Consider the following 17,720-nt stretch of genomic DNA (forward strand, 5'->3'; position numbering starts at 1 on the left):
CAAAGTGTCATATCGAAGACTGTGACTTATATTTGAAATCAGAGGGAGTATCGTAGTTACTTTGCATTACATTCCTAGCTATGTGTTGGCGACTACGTGAACCAACCAAATCATTTCCCAAGTTAAGAACACGTTTAAGTAATGCTAATTGCAATGAAGCCACTCCATATAATGTATGGAAATAGAGCAGTGCAACGGCTTGATGCCCCCGGTTCAAAATGAGTTTTTCATGCTCTTTCTTGGAAGATTTCGAAACAGAGCATCGTGCTGCTTAATTTAAAGTAATTATTATCAGCAACACGTTTTTCTAAAAAAATGCATTTTCGCTAAGTTAATAGATTTTTTGCCTTTCGAAGCCTGCAATGATTTTTAAAAAAATGAACCATGGACATAGTACAGCGCATTTTAGTACAAAACGTGTTTAGTACAAAACTTGGTTGACAAAACCACTATATACAGTATCATCACATTTTTAGTACAGCGCATCAAACATACTACTACCATAATCAACCAAGGAAGGAACGTGCAAAGTGTACATAACTTCACAGAGTACAGAAACTACAGATACATCACCCATGAACAGCAAAAGGGCACCAGTAACTCAGCAAAACTTCAGGATCATAAGACTCATCCAAGGAAGGAAAGATAGTCGAGACCCCCTTATATTTCCCTTGGAACTGCATTCCATACTATTCTTCTTATCACTTCCTTGAGTTCACCGCTTGTTTGCAAGGACCGACTTGCCTCAGTAACTGTTCCATAGACAGGCAGTATAGGTAAGTATTTTTTTTTTGAGCCTTAACACTGGAGTACAAACTGTAGTATCTGAATGTATACCCAAACACACACCACACCCTACACACGCACATCCACACATACCCTAATGCACACGCTAGACCTACAACATATCCATGTAGCAACGCTGCAATTAGAGTAAGCAGCAACAGGGTCTTGACAGACAAGGGTGTCGCATGTACCTGAAAATATGTCTCCAGCTTCTGCTTCAGAGTGGCGTGCTCCCTCTTCATCTTCTGGAATGACCTGCGGCATCTGAAACATGGAATAGCAAAACAGGTGAGCGCACTGCATGACAGTGAAATATACATATAGAGGAAGAAACATGATGCGCACCCTTCCAGATTCCTGTCATTGCAGTATACTTTAAACACTGAGCACTCATTCTTCATCCTCAATGCACCTATGCTGCATCAAAGAAAAGGACAGCTGTTATGTGCGGTATTGAGTGAGTTTGGAAGGTCATATCAGTAGAGATATTTTAGGAGAGTCGGATTAGTAGAAGTAGGCAAGTTGGATTCGGTTAGGATAGGTTAGCATAATTGAGTTCGGTTAGGAGAAGATAGATTTGGGAGGACAGATTGTAATCGGATTGGATTGTGATGGAGTCTGTTTAGGAGTCGGCTAATGCTATATAGAGTCTGTTTAGGATTCGGCTGAAGCTCTATATATAAAGAGCAGCTGTCCCCTTCAGGGAATTAAGCAACAAATCAATCTAGTTTCTCATTCTCTGTTCTCTAGTTCTCATCTCCCTGCTGTTACCTCTGTTCCTCATCCCCTTGCTGCTACAACCGACGTCTAGGCATCCTACCTTCCACCACGGGCAGGAAACCAGCCAAGGAGCAGCCGACCACCTCCCACAGCTATCCTATCCGGTCACTTCCCCACGGACGTGACAACTTGGTATCAGAGACCATGGCTTCAAGCGCTAATTAGGAGCAATTCAAGGCGTTGCTCGCTGCTTAGGAAGAACTGCTGCGCAAGGAGTACCAGGACAGCTTCACCACCATCAACCATACCCTGGGCGACATCCAGAACACACTGTCCACCCTCACGCGTGTAGTCACCGACCTCATGGATCGCGTAACAGCAGTGGAGAAGGCTAAAGGCATGAATCAGGCTTTGATCACGGGTGATTCCGTCTTATCGGTTGTTGATCCCTCCAAGCAGGACCATCAGGCGCCTCCTCCGCAACCGACGTTCCCCCCTTTGGGTGGTGTCGGCATTCTGTAAGGCCACGACATCACCCTTGTACCACCACCCGCAACCAACCCACCTCTGTCCAACGGCAACGGTCCACACAGGACCAAATCCAGGTAGGACACATGCGGCAACAACTCAGGGGTTGTGCCACGCTTCTTCAAATTGGAGTTCCCACGCTATGATGGCAAAGATAATCCCCTGCCTTAGCTGACCAGGTGCGAACAATTTTTTCGCAGGTAGAAGATGAAGGAACGGTACAAGGTCTGGCTGGCTTCGTACCATATGGATGGCAATGCGCACCATTGGTATTTCCACATTGAAGGTAGCCGCGGCGAGCCGCCCTAGGACGAGTTCAAGGTCCTGTGAAACACCAGTTTTGGGTTGGTTAGGATTTGGTTAGGATAGGTTAGGATAGGTTAGCAGAATATTACCTTCGGAAAATCGACCAAACGCGCATCAGATTGTGATGGAGTCTGTTAAGGAGTTGGCTAATGCCATATAGAGTCTATTTAGGATTCGACTGAAGCTCTCTATATAAAGAGCAGCAGTCCCCTTCAGGGAATTAAGAAATAAATCAATCTAGTTTATCATCCCCTGTTCTCTAGTTCTCATCTCTCTGCTATTATGTAACACCCCAAATTGGTGTCCCTAAAAATTCCTCAAAGAAATTAAATCAAATAAAGCAATTGTTGAATAATTGGAAAAGGAAATCAAAAGAAAAACAAATAATGAAAAAAACTCTCCTAGGGCCTCCCTCCCCCCTTTTCCCTCTCCCGGCCTAACCCTCTATCCCTCTCTCTCTTCGGTTCGCTTCCCTTTTTCTCCCCTGCACTCCGCGCTCCCCGGATCAGTGCTGCACCATGGCCCTTCCTCCCATGCGCACACCCACCCTCTGAGCCGCGACCGCGCCAGCCCAGCCCACGCTCCCGCCTTCCCTCTCCCTCTCTCTCTCTCTCACGTGTGTGGGACCTATTGGTCAGACATTCCTTCAACCTCCCGACCCCCTTCCTTTCTTCTTCGTCGCGACTGATCCGACCGTCGCGCCTAGTCAGTGTCGAAGAACGGAAGGAAATCATCCCACACCTGTATACATGGAAAGACCGAGTGAAAAGAAGGAAAGAAGAATAATCGCGCGAAGATTTAGAGCTCGGTAAAGAGGAAAGGGCATCGCACAATCACCGCCGGCTGCCAATCCTCACCCGAACTCGATTCCACGCCCCCCGGGTATAAATACCCCCCAAGACCCCCCACCTAGCATCGCTAAGCCCTCCGTGTTGTTTCCTCTCGCAAATCGCAGCACGAGTGCCGCCAAGGAGCGTCCTTGCCAAGCTAGAGTCGCCGCCAAGTCGTTGTGCGTCCTCCCGAAGCCCTGCGACGCCTCAAACGGATTCGCCGCAAGCATCTTGTCGCCCTCCGACGCTCGCCGTCGAAGCCGAGGCACCGCGACGAGGACTTCGCTAGCTCCGACGAGAACGTAGCCGCAGAAATCGTAAAGGCCTTGTAGTGGTCAACTCGGCGCACACCTCGAAAGTGTGTAAGGTACTGATAGATATCGGCAAAAGAGAATGACCACGTCTTGTGAATAAAGTGTACAACCTCTGCAGAGTATAAAACTGTTAATCAGCCGTGCTCACGGTCATGAGCGGCGAGAAATGCACCGGTAATGGTTTGAGATAGATAACTTAGGTTTGATGGTTCATTCATGGTTGTGGAAACCATGTTTGAGGTGGTCAACTGCGGTTGAGGTGACTCATGTCAAGAAGGTTAATTCTAGAGGTTATTTTATTTAGTTAATTACTTTTGCTTTTATTGTTTTCATTAAATTCTGCCTTTATACAAATAAGCCCATGTAAGCTTTATTATTGTGAAAGCCTTCATTATATCTTTTACCACAATTTGCGGAGTACGAGACATACTCACTTGCTATAACCATGCTGCTCAATTGGGGAAGATTCTGAGGAATTCTCTAAGGACAAGGATTTCTAATGTGGTGCTCTACATCGACTGTATGTGGGAGATGCAGAATAAGAAGACTATGCTAGTTGCGGAGTTTTATTTGCTTTTTGACCCTCGAAGGCCCCTTCTGTAATCGCGAATAATTACGTTAAGTTGTGACATTGTATTTTGTTATCATGTATGAAGTCTCTATATATTGAGTTTGATTTCTAGCTCAATATATAACATGGGTATTGGTCTATCCTTAGACCGGTCCTAACATGTTACCTCTGTTTCTCATCCCCTTGCTGCTATAACTGACGCCCAGACGTCCTACCTTCCACCACAGGCAGGAAACCATCCAAGAAGCGGCCGGCCACCTCTATCCGGTCACTTCCCCACGGATGTGACAACAGCTTTAGTGAATTTGACATTTTCCTATTTTACTAATAATACGTGTATCAATAAGCACTCTTAAAGCTTGTCCAAAATAGGTAATGAGAATATTCCACATTGATGAGTTATGCAAAAGGATTGTTCACACTATGTTTTATGGGCATATTCACCAGTTCAATACCTTAATCCACTGCCTTTGAGCTGGTGCACCAGAGAATCCAACTGGTAGAAATCCTGAGGGTACTTCTCACTGCATCACAAGAAAATTGCAAAGTGAATGTACTAAAACAAATTCGTTTTGTAGATGTCATATCTAAAAAGTCATGTGTATGCATTGTACCAGAAAATCCTAGCTCTTCATCTGCAGCATGAGTGCAGACGTATTACTTACAGTGTTTGCTCTATGTTTGTCAACAATCTTGATGAATCTTTGAAGAACAAAACCACAACTTCTTCCACAAAATTGGGGCTCGATTCATCCTGCAGTTCTTCCAGCTGATTGAATTGTTCATCAAGGTAACCCTGCAGGAATAGCACGAGGGAGACTAAGTGGCAAAACAAAAAAGAATGAACTCCAAGGTAAAAGCAATTCCACTCTTAAGAACGGCATCCCCAGTCATCCCCATTTCAATTAAGACATAACGAAGCATCCGAAAATCCTTCAAGAACTCATGATATAGGATAAATTAGTACATCTACACATGCAATTTTTTTGGTGACAGACAAGTATGGTTGTATATGGTAATGGGACCAAAATATATAAGAAAAAACATGTCCTGAATCTTCTACTTTTCTTAATCTTGAATGATTATGAAATGTTGAAGGTAGAAGTGGCATAACATGTACCACATGTGATAATTGTTTTAGAATTTTTGAAACATTATCATGTCCCAATCAGTTCAACTTCAGCTGCCCCTAAGGGTGGAAGGCTCCTGAAATCCACCACAAAAGATTACTTTTTGTGCTGCCGACATGAAGATGAAGCATGTTAGTTCCAGCAAGTGGTTTAGGCTTCAACCTAGCTAGGTATAAAGGGCACTCTGATATTTGCCTACGAGATACTAATGTACCATTAAAATGATCCTAACCTATGATGACTCTGTAATGTTTCAAAACACCAACTTTTTTTATATTCTCAAAGGAACAAGAAACAGGAAATAAATAGAGTAGCTTCCTATTTGCATGGTCAACTACATCCTTCTTCATTTATCTAATAAAACTCATTATCATAATGCATGTGTATCTGATGTAGGCCTAGCAGAAAAGTTGTAAAACTTTTAGATGGGAAGATAGGTGCCGGACCAAGTTTGCTCAGGTTTATACCAGACTGATATCTAACTAAATCAGTTTTATGTGACCGTTGATATTTTTTAAGCAAACCACGTCAACTGGGGTTCCTCATAATCATTTTCCTATCAGAAAACAAAGCATGAATTGATATTTTTTAAGCAAACCACGTCAACTGGGGTTCCTCATAATCATTTTCCTATCAGAAAACAAAGCATGAAGAAACAAATTATCCCTCATATGTTATTATCCTATCAAAACTCTCCAGACATGAATTTTTTTAGGAAACGAAAAAAATCTTAATAAGTGGGATACAATAACTTGTTACAATCCCAGGTTTCCAATGAACAAAGGAGAAGCGACAAAACCTGATCAAAGAGACTTTTCTTCATGCAGATAATCTGGCGACGGAAGTTCAGGTACTCCATACTTGGCTACTTAGAGATTTGAACAAGCAGGTAGAGAGAACTGAGATGGGTGCAATGAGACATGAAAATGGAAGAGGGTGTATATATAGAGGGAAACAGAACTTTTTTTATAACATGCAAAATATCTATTCTACATTGATAATGTCCTCCTGTGAATAAAGAATAACAAAAAGAAAGTACTTTTTTCTTCATGAAACTGCTGAAATAGCTCAAGTACAAATGCTGCAAGTTGCTCTATATAGGTGTCTATCTCATATGGTTCTGCGGTTTAGACTATAGACAGCAACAAAAATCTAAGAATATGATGACACTGCACAACAGAAATTTGTAGAACTGTATCATCTTAGAACTTGTTCCTGAAGAAGCTAACTTACAAATAAATGAATAAAGTTTTCCATATATTAGATAACTAACATAGAAATATATAAAGCTCCACTGTTATATGTACCATTTATACATAACAAAGCTATTTATTCAGAGAGTCAGGACTTGCCCAATCTCATTATCACACGACGAAGACCATCAAAGTTTGTTAGTGACTGATGACCGTTTAATGTATGGAGGACATATTCACTAAATCTAGAAATTCTAACTTTACAAAGATATCTTAGTACAAATGAGTTTCTGGAAGATTTTTAATGTCTTTGAAATGACATCAACCGTCGAAATTCCGTATGGGCACTTAACATAAAGAAAATTTTCTTTTGTTTTTTTACAAAAGTACATATTACTGGAGTACCAACTCTAGGCAAACTACCTCCAGAAAATTAAACAGTTTTTACATCAAGGATTGAGGCTGCATGCCATGTTATGCAGATGATGATGTTGCCAGCCTCAATAAACTCCTTTACAATCAATCAGAGCCAAGTCATTGCCAAAAGGATTGAAGATGATATGTAGCTCTTAGCAAATATTAAGATTAACATTCCTGCCATATAAGTACAAAACGAAAAGGCATTTGACTGGGTGTGCAAATAAAAGTTTTTCTCCTCAAACAAAACCTTTGTTTAACATAGGACAACAGTACCCTTATCAAGGACTAATTTCATGTATCAAGGACACCATAATTCCTAATACAGGAGTATGCAGCAAAAATACTGCAGTGCCTTCTCAAGCAATAGCTTTGCAATTTTATGATTTATGAATGGACTGGTATTAGCAAAACAGAAAGAGATACTTGGCAATAAAAGAAAAGAATGTCTGAATCAGAAAATAATTGGAGAATCTTTTTTGAAAGTCAGTAGCTGACAGTTAAAAGTCACTTTCCTAAAAGTTAGGTACCATCGAAACCCAAACATGTCACAGTATCCTCAAGTTAAAACAAAGGAAGCGTACACCAGCTACAATATTGTGCAAAACTTCAAAATTCTAACACATCAAGCATGTAATATGAAGAAATATCAATATTGCTGTTCAGTTATTTTGAGGCTTTGAGATATCCTCTTAATGTATTATAAAACATTCCAAGGCCCCTAAGATGCAAGAAAAAGATGGAACGTCATTTAGAGGTGGATAGTTCAGACAGATCTGTCATCTGATGAACCAAAGGAGCTATCTGCTCCTTTTCGCTACATCTCACAGATCCTAAAACAGTGTAAAAAAAGGCTAACAACAAAGATTGGGTGCAAGACATAACCATCAAATGGCCAAAGCAGGCATCCTACTAAAAAGAAAAGAAGAGAAATAGTGGCATCGCCATGCTTTCACACTGAAACCAAATGGAGAACTGGGTGATAAAAAGGAAAATGCATGGTGGGCATGAAATTATAACTTTATTCTACAAAAGGATGGATATCCCTTTCTAGTAGCTACGCCCAAAGTTTGCCAGTTATGTATTTTATTTTGTTTGGTCCCATCCACCACTTTCGATAAATGATGAAAACGAAGAGGAATAAAATGCATAATTGGAGCAAAGATAGCGACCTCTTGGTATCTCTGCTGGATAGTGATAAGAGAATCTGAACCTGGAACAGGACATTAAAATGACAGATAATGGTTTAAATGGCTAGTGTCGGTAAAGTTCTTATCTTGGCGAATCATGACAAGAAGATGCATTGTCGGAATACATGCCCTGCCGGCAAGCACAACCAGCCCAGCCAACCCTACCCTTGTATGTATGGAATGTGTATAGCAGCAGTTGATAGCTTACCTTGTATAGGATATCACTTACCTTGCTTAGGATATCCCTTACCTAGTTTAAGCTTTCCTTGTACAGAATATACCTTGCTTAGTTTAGATATCACTTACCTTGCTTAACCCATTGTACATCTATTTAAGCCTACGGCTGTGTGAGAATTAAATCAAGTCGAGCATTCTCCTCATTCTCCATCTCTTTCATGGCATCAGATGCCACATTCTGGTGACCACCCCCGCCCCCACCTTCTGCGCAGCGCAGAAACTACTGCACAGACCCCCCCCCCCCTCACCTTTTGCATAGCACCTCCTGCGCCCCCCCCCCCACACCTTCTGCGCAGTGCAGAACCGCCCGCCAGCAGCTCCTCCCCCGGGGCGCTACACTCACCAATATGTCCACAACCATTGCTTCCGCTCTCTCCACCGTCAACGTGCACGCACACATTCCCTTCTCGCTTGAACTTCATCCACCAAACTACTCCCGCTGGCGTGAGCTATTTCTAGTTCTCGTTGGCAAGTTTGGTGCCCAAGGCCATCTCGATGGATCCTCTCAAGCAGAACACCAAGACATCATCCAACAACGCCGTCTCCAACTGGGAATCAACGGACTACGCCGTCCTCTCCCCCCTCTACGCGTCCATCTCCGAGGAGATTCTCGCTATTGTCCTTGTGCCCGGCTCATCTACGCATGTTGTCTGAACCAGTCTGGAGGGACTGTTTCGCGACAACAAGATAGCACACGCTCTCCCTCGAGGCCGAGTTCCGCAACTTCGTCCAAGGAGATCTGACGATCCTCACCTACTCCCAGTGTCTGAAGTCCTTCGCCGACACCCTCGCCAACCAGTGTATGAGGACACCCTTGTTCTCACCATGTTGCGCGGCCTATCTGAGCCGTTCCACAACATCGCCACCATCATCAAGACCAAAACGCCATTCCCCAAGTTCCTCGACGCCTGCTCCCTCCTCCTCGAGGAGGCCGATCTCAAGATCACAACACCCGGCCCTTCTACGGCTCTGGTGGCCACCACCGGTGCCAAGCCACCCAACGTCACCTCCTTTGGCCACTCGACTGGATATGGCGCTGGGTCCAGGAGCTCCTCCTCCAACGGCAACGGCGGCAAGAAGAACAAAGGCCGGAACAACCGTCGATGCGGCGGCGGCAACGGTAGCAACACTCGTGGTTTGCAACACCGGCAATGGTGCCCCCTCCTTCCCCTGGCCCTGGGGAGCCATGCCACCAATCCGGCCGGGTGCTACCCCGAGCATTCTCGGACAGCGACCTACGGCGTCCAACACCCAGCACGCCTCCGCTGCACCAGGCGTGTGCGGCACCCCAACTGCATCATCATGGGATCAAGCCTCGCTAATCTAGGCCATGAACGCCATATCCATGTAGCAACAGGAACCTTGGTTCATGGACTCATGTGCTTCCTCCCACCTGTCTGCCGACCCAGGTAACCTCTCCCCACCCCCTAATACCAGGCATCAGGTGGTTGTCGGTGATGGTTCCGTTCTTCCTATCACAGCTTCTGGCCGTGCTGACTTTCTCGTCGCCAGACCTCTCACTCTTTCTAATGTTTTAGTTTCTTCTAATCTTATTACCAACCTCATTTCTATTTGAAAGTTCACAACTGATAATCTTTGTTCCATCGAGTTTGACACTTTTGGCCTCTCTGTGAAGGATCTCCGCACCAGGAACATGATTCTCAAGTGCAATAGCTCCGGCGACCAGTACCCATTTTTTGCACCACATGTCCGCTGTCACCACGCCCTCAGCGCACGATCCACCACCACTTGGCACCAACGCCTGGGTCATCTCGGTCACCAGCCCCTGTCAAGTCTTCACGCCAGCAACACCATCACCGCCTCTACAAATAAAATGGCACCATCCCTCTGACATTCGTGCCAGCTTGGGAGGCATGTTCGCCTCAGATTTCATCCTTCTGTTTCTAGCACTAATGCTTTTTTTCGAACTTCTTTATTGTGATCTGTGGACATCCCCTGTACCCAATATTCGTACCATTAACGATGTTCTTCGCTCACTACTTTTATAGGCCTCCATCCGCCCGCCTACTGGGTTGAGGCACTCGACACCGCCACTCACCTCCTCAACCGACGTCCCACCAAGGCTCTCCCCTCCACACCATATCAAGCCTTATTCGATCGTCCTCCCACATACAACCATCTACAGGTCTTCGGGTACCTCTGTTATCCCAACCTCTCTACCACCATGCCACACAAACTCGCTCATCGTTATGCGGTTTGCGTCTTCCTCGGTTACCTGGAAAACTACAAAGGCTATCGTTGCCTCGATCTAGCCACACATCGAGTTATTATATCTCGCCACGTGGTTTTTGACGAAGCTGTTTTTCCATTTGCTTCACGAACGTCGGTTTCGACTGCACATATCACATGTTCAATGCAGATGAAGTTTCAGTAGGAGGTCCTGCAACCGCAGCCACTGGCGGTTCACCCAACGCTTCTTCTAGTGGTACGGGATCCCTCCACCACCTGCCTAGCACCACATCAGCGCCCCACCATCCCAACACGATGGTGCCCATGCCTCCCCGCCCCGACGCAGTTAAGCCGCCCATCCCTCCGACAGGTGGCGGCCTTCTAGGCACGGCGCAGTCCAGCAACCAGCAGGGTGTGACGACAGACGACGCCCTCCATGGCGCGACGGCACCCATGCCTCCCCACCCCGGTGCATTCACCCTCGCGGATCTACACGGACCAGCGCCGCTCCGCATGTACTCGAGGCAGTCGCGCGGGGCAACCACAACCGAACCGGCGTATCGTCCCTGGGCGACGATCAGTGACACGCCCGGCTCGACTGCGCTGGCACCTCCCTCCGCCCAGCATGGCCGCGACTACACGGCCTCCCAGCGCAGCACCCACTGCGCCCTCTCCGCCTGGCGCACCACAAGGGGGTCTCCATCCCCACCTCCCACCGCCACTTCAGCCCAGCGCACCGGCGGCTGGCCTGCCACCCGGCATGGCCACAGCCGACGACCTCCACCTCATCGAGCCGCCACTCCTTGTCTACACCCACCAAGCTTGGGCTGCCACCAGCGTCGAACAGCCGACCCATCGCACCGACGCCGAGCAGCCAGCCCAACGCAGCGTCACTGCCCCCAGTGGTCCACCAGACGCGCCAGCACCCAATCCTGTCCCCACGATGATCGGGCACCCCATGATCACCTGCTCCAAAGCACGCCAGGCCCTCACCACCTCAATCGTCGATGTGCCCCCTGTGCCGAAGACATTGTGATGCTCTCAACAATCCCAATTGGCGGACCGTGATAATCGACGAGTTCACCGCACTCTCCGCCAACAATACCTAGGATCTTGTTTCTCCCCCGCCACATGCCACAATCATCTCCGGCAAATGGATCTTTCGCCACAAGTACAACTCCGACGGGACCCTTGCTCGCTACAAGGCGCGTTGGGTTCTTTGTGGCTTCTCCTAGCAGCTTGGCATTGACTACGACGAGACATTCAGCCCCGTCGTCAAGCCAACCACCATTTGTGTGGTGCTCTCCCTCGCTGTCTGCAACAACTGGCCCATCCACCAGCTCGACGTTAAGAACGCCTTCCTCAACGACAAGCTCGAGGAAACGGTCTTTTACCAGCAGCTCTCCAGCTTCGTTGACTCCAACAAGCCAAATCACATCTGCCAGCTCAACAGATTGCTCTACGGTCTGAAGCAGGCTCCTTGCGCGTGGTACAACCGCTTCTAGACTTTTGCAGTCTCCATCGGCTTCTGCGGTTGCAAGATAGACTCCTCTCTCTTCATCTACCACAACGGGACCAACATCGCCTACCTCATGTTGTATGTCGACGACATCATCCTCACAGCGTCAAGCACGACTCTACTTCAGTGGATCATCACCGCCCTCCGCAATGAATTCACGATGACCGACTTGGGCGACCTCCACTACATCCTCGGCATCTCGGCGTGTCGAGACTCCCGCGATATTTTTCTCTCTCAAGAACACGGAAATTCTTCAACTGGCCAACATGTCTACATGCAACCCGTGCGCCATGCCAATCGAAGCTCGCTCCAAGTTGGTTGCTGCAGCTAGCGCCTCGGTCTCCAACCCGACACTCTACCACAGTCTTGCAGGTGCTCTCCAATACCTCACCTTCACCAACCCCGACATCACGCATGCTGTACAGCAGGTTTGTCTCCACATGCACGATCCGCGAGAACACTTCCTGTTGATCAAGTGCATCCTGCGGTACATCAAGGGAACAATCAGCCACGGCCCGCAGCTCTCTCGCAGCTCCTCCCACGACCTCATCGTCTACAACGCAGACTGGGCGGGCTGCCCCAACACTCGCAAGTCTACTTCAGGCATTGCATCATCGTCGGCGACAACTTGATCTCATGGTCCTCCAAGCACCAGCACACCATCTCCCAATCTAGTGCTGAGGCCGAGTACCGAGCTGTCGCCAATGCCGTCGCCGAAGCTTGCTAACTGCGCCAACTCCACACCGAGATCCGTCGCCCGTTGACCAAGGCCACAATTGTCTGCTGCAACAACATCAACGTCATATATCTCTCCACAAACCCAGTCTAGCATCAACAAACCAAACATGTGGAGATCGACTGCCCTTCGTGCGCGAACAGATTCTACATGTCCCGACGACCCTTCAGTACACAGACATCTTCATCAAAGGCGGTGTTCCAGGATTTTCGCTCTAGTCTCAACATCTGTGAAGCTCCAAGTTGACACTACGGGAGGGTGTTGGAATACACGCCCTGCCGACAAGCACAACCAGCCCAGCCGACCCTACCCTTGGATGTATGGAATGTGTATAGCAGCAATTGATAACTTACCTTGTATAGGATATCACTTACCTTGCTTAGGATATCCCTTACCTAGTTTAGGCTTTCCTTGTACAGGATATACCTTGCCTAGTTTAGATATCACTTACCTTGCTTAATCCATTGTATATCTATTTAAGCCTACGGTTGTATGAGAATTAAATCAAGTCGAGCATTCTCCTCACTCTCCATATCTTTCATGCATGACAAACATTAGCCACAGAGCACAAATCTGATCACAAAGTGAGAGGTGGCATAACCAACACATCACTACCTTGGCAGTTGCAAGAATTGTTCACTGCTTTTCTACATGTGCATCTTGCAATGCATATTCCGAAGCACATATTAGCAATCACATAGAAAAATGAAACAAGGAGAGATAGCATCTAGGAGAGGCTAGACACTAAGCAAAACCTTTCCATGTAAAGTGAGAACTGATGCAGGATCGTATTTCATATTTATATTCTGCAGGATTGGATCCTGCACCATAGAACTAAAATCAAAATGACAGTATAAGAAATGAGAGCAAGACTCCATATATAGGAATGGAAAATTCATCTGCTTATGGCAGCGGAGGACGCTGAAAAAAAGACACGTGAGATTTTGGATCCCACAAACCTAATACTCACAAAAATTCATAACCACTATAGGCCAGGATTGTAGTAAAGCTGGATGATTCTCAGAAGAGTTACTTCATTTGACAGGATCCAACCTACAGGAAGACATGTTGGTACAGACTACAAATTACTAGACACATGAATTTTCTTTATCAATCGTTCCCACCCAAATGCTATAGTATGGTGCTTCTAAGATTTTATCACAAGTAAGCATGAATTCTTGCATGTCCACAACCGTGTTGTCAATTCATGCATTCAAAACAGTGGCAGTCATGCTGCTGGTCTACAGAAATTAAGCCATTTGCCCTTCAGTAAACCAAATCTTTTGAGAGCTAAGATAAATATCTTTATTCGAATTTGTCATGATCTAGAGGCAGTCATATATGGAACTGTTTATGTAGTGACCTGAGCAACACACGGCGGATAAAAATGCATGCTTGAGAGAAGTCTGAAACTTTAATGTCTTTGCCTGTTGAAGCATGCCTGTAGTCATGTTGTTCAGTTGGACATTGTTCATTACTAATATTATAATTGGTCCTTATCATGCTTTATTAGTAACAACACTGAAGAAACAACAATATACATTAACATGTTGCATAAGGAGCAAGTTATGCTTATCCAAAAGTACTCACCATGCTTTCGTGTCCTACTTTTCAACAACAAATTTCATAAGATGTAGTATAAATGCCATCAGAGACAAGCATAGAATTTGAATTCCACAGCATGATTTAAAACTTTAGTTAGAATTTACAATCGGTGGAGAATAAACTAATGAAACAGCATTGTCTCCTATTAAAGAGTTAGTTAAGCTGATAGTGTTTTTTCTCTTCTCTCAACCGCCTTCAATTCTATAGAATCGATAATAGTAACATCCCAATTAACAAAAGATGCAAGTAACTGAGTGGAACACAATTAGGAAAATAAGCCGTAGCCACAAGGATAGGTTTAGAAAAGCATTGTATACTGTACATTGTACTCTATTTCTAATCATACCGATATCAATCTCGTGAGATTGCAAAAGTTCTACAGTTCTACATAGAGACCAGTTATCTTAAGTTTCATTTGCCGATAAATATGGATCATCTATGTCTTAGATATCCAGCATATGTTTCTGCACATGGGTGGATCTAACTGGAGGGGGCAGCCGGGGCTCTGGCACCACCTACCGTTGGACAGACAATAGGTTACCCCCCTCTATGTCTCTCCCCAAGCACCAGGTACTGCCGTATAGTAGGTATAAGCTATAACAGCAGCTATTCTAAAGTTTGAAGAAATGAGCACTGGCTAAAATTTCTCCTGTGTACGCCACTGTATTCACAGTAGAATACAGCTTAATTTGCCATTCCAGTGGGATTTAATCTAAAGCGTCACCATTTCTAAATACACTGACTAATTAATAACTACTTCTGTAGCTATAACAGTTTGTAAATTTGCAAAAGATTCTCCTAGATAACAAGATTCCACAGCATAGCAATGCCAAATTGGCCGTTAGTGGGCTGATTGTAATTCAAACTTTGTAATTAGCAGAAGATATAAATGTGTACTGTTACAAATATTAAAGATAATATAGTCTTTTAACTGCAACAGTCTAAATCATATTCCTGACACACAGGAGTTATATCAGATAGGATAGATGCACGTGCGCATTCTGCAAGTAACACATATTCTGAGACTCTATTGGCAGGTAAAAGATATTAACACATACACCTCTAATCGTCCACGACAAATATAAACCAGGTAATACGATTAATTGCTCAAAGGCTTACATGGAAGTAACACACTTGAGCTGGCAATATGCCTATTCCATGGTTGTTCACACAGCATGATTGGACTAGTCTCCATTCCTTTGGTCAGGCCTGATCACTGCTGTGATGATACAAAATGTCAATTGCATTGTACTGGACAGCCCAAGAAACTGAGAAGTGAAGAGAGCAGTGGCCCCTTTGCTCACCAATACAGAGCTTGGACACATTAACATCATTGCCTTCCTTAAATACCTCCTTTGCAATCACGGGAGTGGGCTTTAGAGTTCATATTTTTATTGTGGATGCTCCTTTCCTATTTACAGCATTTCATGGGCAAAGACTTAGTGGAACAGGCACATATATAGGATAGAAATTCGGCACAGTTAGAGCAGTTGGGCTGCTGAAGAATATATCTGTATTCATCTCCATTGGGAGGCATCTCCATGAAGGCTTCCTACGTTCAGGTTCTTCATGGATCCGTAGATGTATGGTCAATGGTTGTTTAGCGAATCAGCTTCCTGGTTTCCGTAAGATGTAAGGTTAGCAGTTGATCTGAACATGTGGGCCACCATGAGAACTGTTGGGCATAAGCTGCTCCATGATAACTGGCAATGGGATCAGCTCCTGCAAGTTACAGAAGAAAGCAGTTGAAGAACAGAAACCACTTTACAAGGCATTGAAACAAAACCCATCAGTAATAACTAGGCCTAGCAATGCAAGCATGAATACTGTACCATTTCAGGTAACATGAAAAAGCAAGATTAACTGCCACTTCCATCTTAATGAGTTTTCTACGCTGGTAGAGGGCTTCTGTCAGTGCCAAAACAACCTGACTTTGGCACCAAAAAGTTGCTTGATACACATATGAAACATCCAGATTTGAAGCTTTCAGGTTTCAGATTTTCACTACTGAATTCAATGTTTTTAGAGAACTAAAATCTTCAAAATGGGTTAAACACGTAAACTCAAATGTAGCTTCTACACTAAGGCAGTACATAATTGTGAGAAACTTTGAAGGTTTATTTGCACATTGTATACCAAAACTAACGTAGTTCACTGATTTGAACCCACAAATAAAACCATTAGTTTACACGTAAATAATAACGAAAATATTCACTCTACTAATTAGGTATAGAATTTTAATAGAAGCACTGGTACTGAATTTTCAATGTTTTTAGAGAACTAAAATATTCAAAATGGGTTAAACGCAAACTCAACTGTTGCTCCTGCACTTAGGTTTTACATAATTGTGAGAAGATTTGAAGCTTTATTTGCACATTGTATACCAAAACTAACACTCTTCTTATTTGATCCCGCAAATAAAACCATCAGTTTACACATTAGTAATAATGCAAATATTCACTCTACTACTTAGGTATAGAATTTTAATGGAAGCACTGGTACTGAATTTTAAGTGAACCACTGAACTTTCTTAAATTGATACGAAGTCATTTACTAATGTCAATCAGTACTTGGGAGTAAGTCATGTGACATCAATCATAGCGCTCGGCCATTTGTTCAAGAATAGCCTTGGATATGCAATGCACTTGAACAATCTCGGCAAGCCCAACGAAACAAACAATCACCGGACGCCAAGGGATGAGAACGGAGGAACGCCTAGAAATCACGAGCACGTAATGTCAACAAGTCGCGGCCCCAAAACGGTCACGAGCATCCTGTTGTCACAGAGCAGGACCTAATCCCCAACGGTAATAACCTTCGAGCAGCGGTGAATGCGAACGAATCTCAGCCCCACCAAAGCCAGTAACGAGAGTGGGGGCGCTCACCGGTTGCAAGCGCGGCGGTCGGTGGGAAGCTCCCGGCGCGCAGGATACGGCGCGTCGGCGGTCGCCGGAGGCTGGCGGCGGGTGCGCGGCTTTCGGTCGTGCGGGTGGAGACAGGAGAGACTGGACAACGAACGCAAGGCGGGCCTTCGATTTGGGGGGCGGTTCAACCGTTGGATCGCCGAATCAACGGTCGAGAGAAAACCAGGGAGGCTTTGCTGCGCTTTGTTTCCGTTCATCAAGCGTAGAGAAGGATTCGGAGGACGACAAAATCCCTTCTGGTCTGCAAATATCGTTCCAATTTGGAGCCCTTTCAAATTTCAACACAGAATATTCATGTGAGCAGTATAAATATTCTATTTTAAAAAAAATCAGTAAATTCGTGTTTGATTGTCCAAATCTCCTTTAGCTTGGTCCGATAAATATGTATAATCTCAGAAAAAATATGTTTTGTTGTCCGTATCGATCGTTCCAGTTTGACTCAACGGATGCAAATATACGGTCTCATCCTGACCTGAGAGTGAAGCTCGATTCGAATTTCACTTCGCAGTTTGGTCCGGTAGATG

The 17,720-nt window shown here is 45.0% G+C and overlaps 2 protein-coding genes across 5 annotated transcripts; one reads left to right on the forward strand and one right to left on the reverse strand.

The window, feature by feature from the left end:
• Positions 1–438: 438 nt before the first annotated feature.
• LOC133885241 (pseudo histidine-containing phosphotransfer protein 2-like) lies at positions 439–17,480 on the reverse strand. Of its 4 annotated transcripts, none has more exons than XM_062324922.1 (9): positions 17,158–17,480; positions 15,577–15,994; positions 15,392–15,488; positions 5,985–6,050; positions 4,721–4,851; positions 4,511–4,579; positions 1,132–1,203; positions 978–1,050; positions 439–752 (listed from the first exon to the last, which is right to left on the reverse strand). In XM_062324922.1, exons 4-9 carry the CDS (start codon positions 6,042–6,044, stop codon positions 702–704), a joined length of 456 nt encoding a protein of 151 aa, XP_062180906.1. In that variant the 5' UTR covers positions 6,045–6,050; positions 15,392–15,488; positions 15,577–15,994; positions 17,158–17,480; the 3' UTR covers positions 439–701. The 4 variants fall into 4 exon arrangements, with proteins under 4 accessions (XP_062180906.1, XP_062180905.1, XP_062180904.1 ...); XM_062324921.1 differs by having other exon boundaries at positions 5,985–6,053; XM_062324920.1 differs by having other exon boundaries at positions 15,392–15,491.
• LOC133885103 (uncharacterized mitochondrial protein AtMg00810-like) lies at positions 12,198–12,563 on the forward strand. The gene has a single exon (XM_062324741.1). It carries the CDS (start codon positions 12,198–12,200, stop codon positions 12,561–12,563), a length of 366 nt encoding a protein of 121 aa, XP_062180725.1.
• Positions 17,481–17,720: the final 240 nt, after the last annotated feature.

The sequence above is a fragment of the Phragmites australis genome, chromosome 11, assembly GCF_958298935.1.
Source record: "Phragmites australis chromosome 11, lpPhrAust1.1, whole genome shotgun sequence".
NCBI lineage: Eukaryota > Viridiplantae > Streptophyta > Magnoliopsida > Poales > Poaceae > Phragmites > Phragmites australis.

What these genes read in the sequence shown, in the direction of transcription:
- LOC133885241 (XM_062324922.1), bottom strand. Translation starts at nt 6,044, where the DNA reads ATGGAGTACCTGAACTTCCGTCGCCAGATTATCTGCATGAAGAAAAGT. An exon ending in AGAAAAGTCTCTTTGATCAG is followed by an intron (nt 4,852 to 5,984) that starts GTTTTGTCGCTT and finishes CTATTCCTGCAG; the next exon opens with GGTTACCTTGATGAACAATT. An exon ending in ACAAACATAGAGCAAACACT is followed by an intron (nt 4,580 to 4,720) that starts GTAAGTAATACG and finishes CTTGTGATGCAG; the next exon opens with TGAGAAGTACCCTCAGGATT.
- LOC133885103 (XM_062324741.1), top strand. Translation starts at nt 12,198, where the DNA reads ATGTCTACATGCAACCCGTGCGCCATGCCAATCGAAGCTCGCTCCAAG.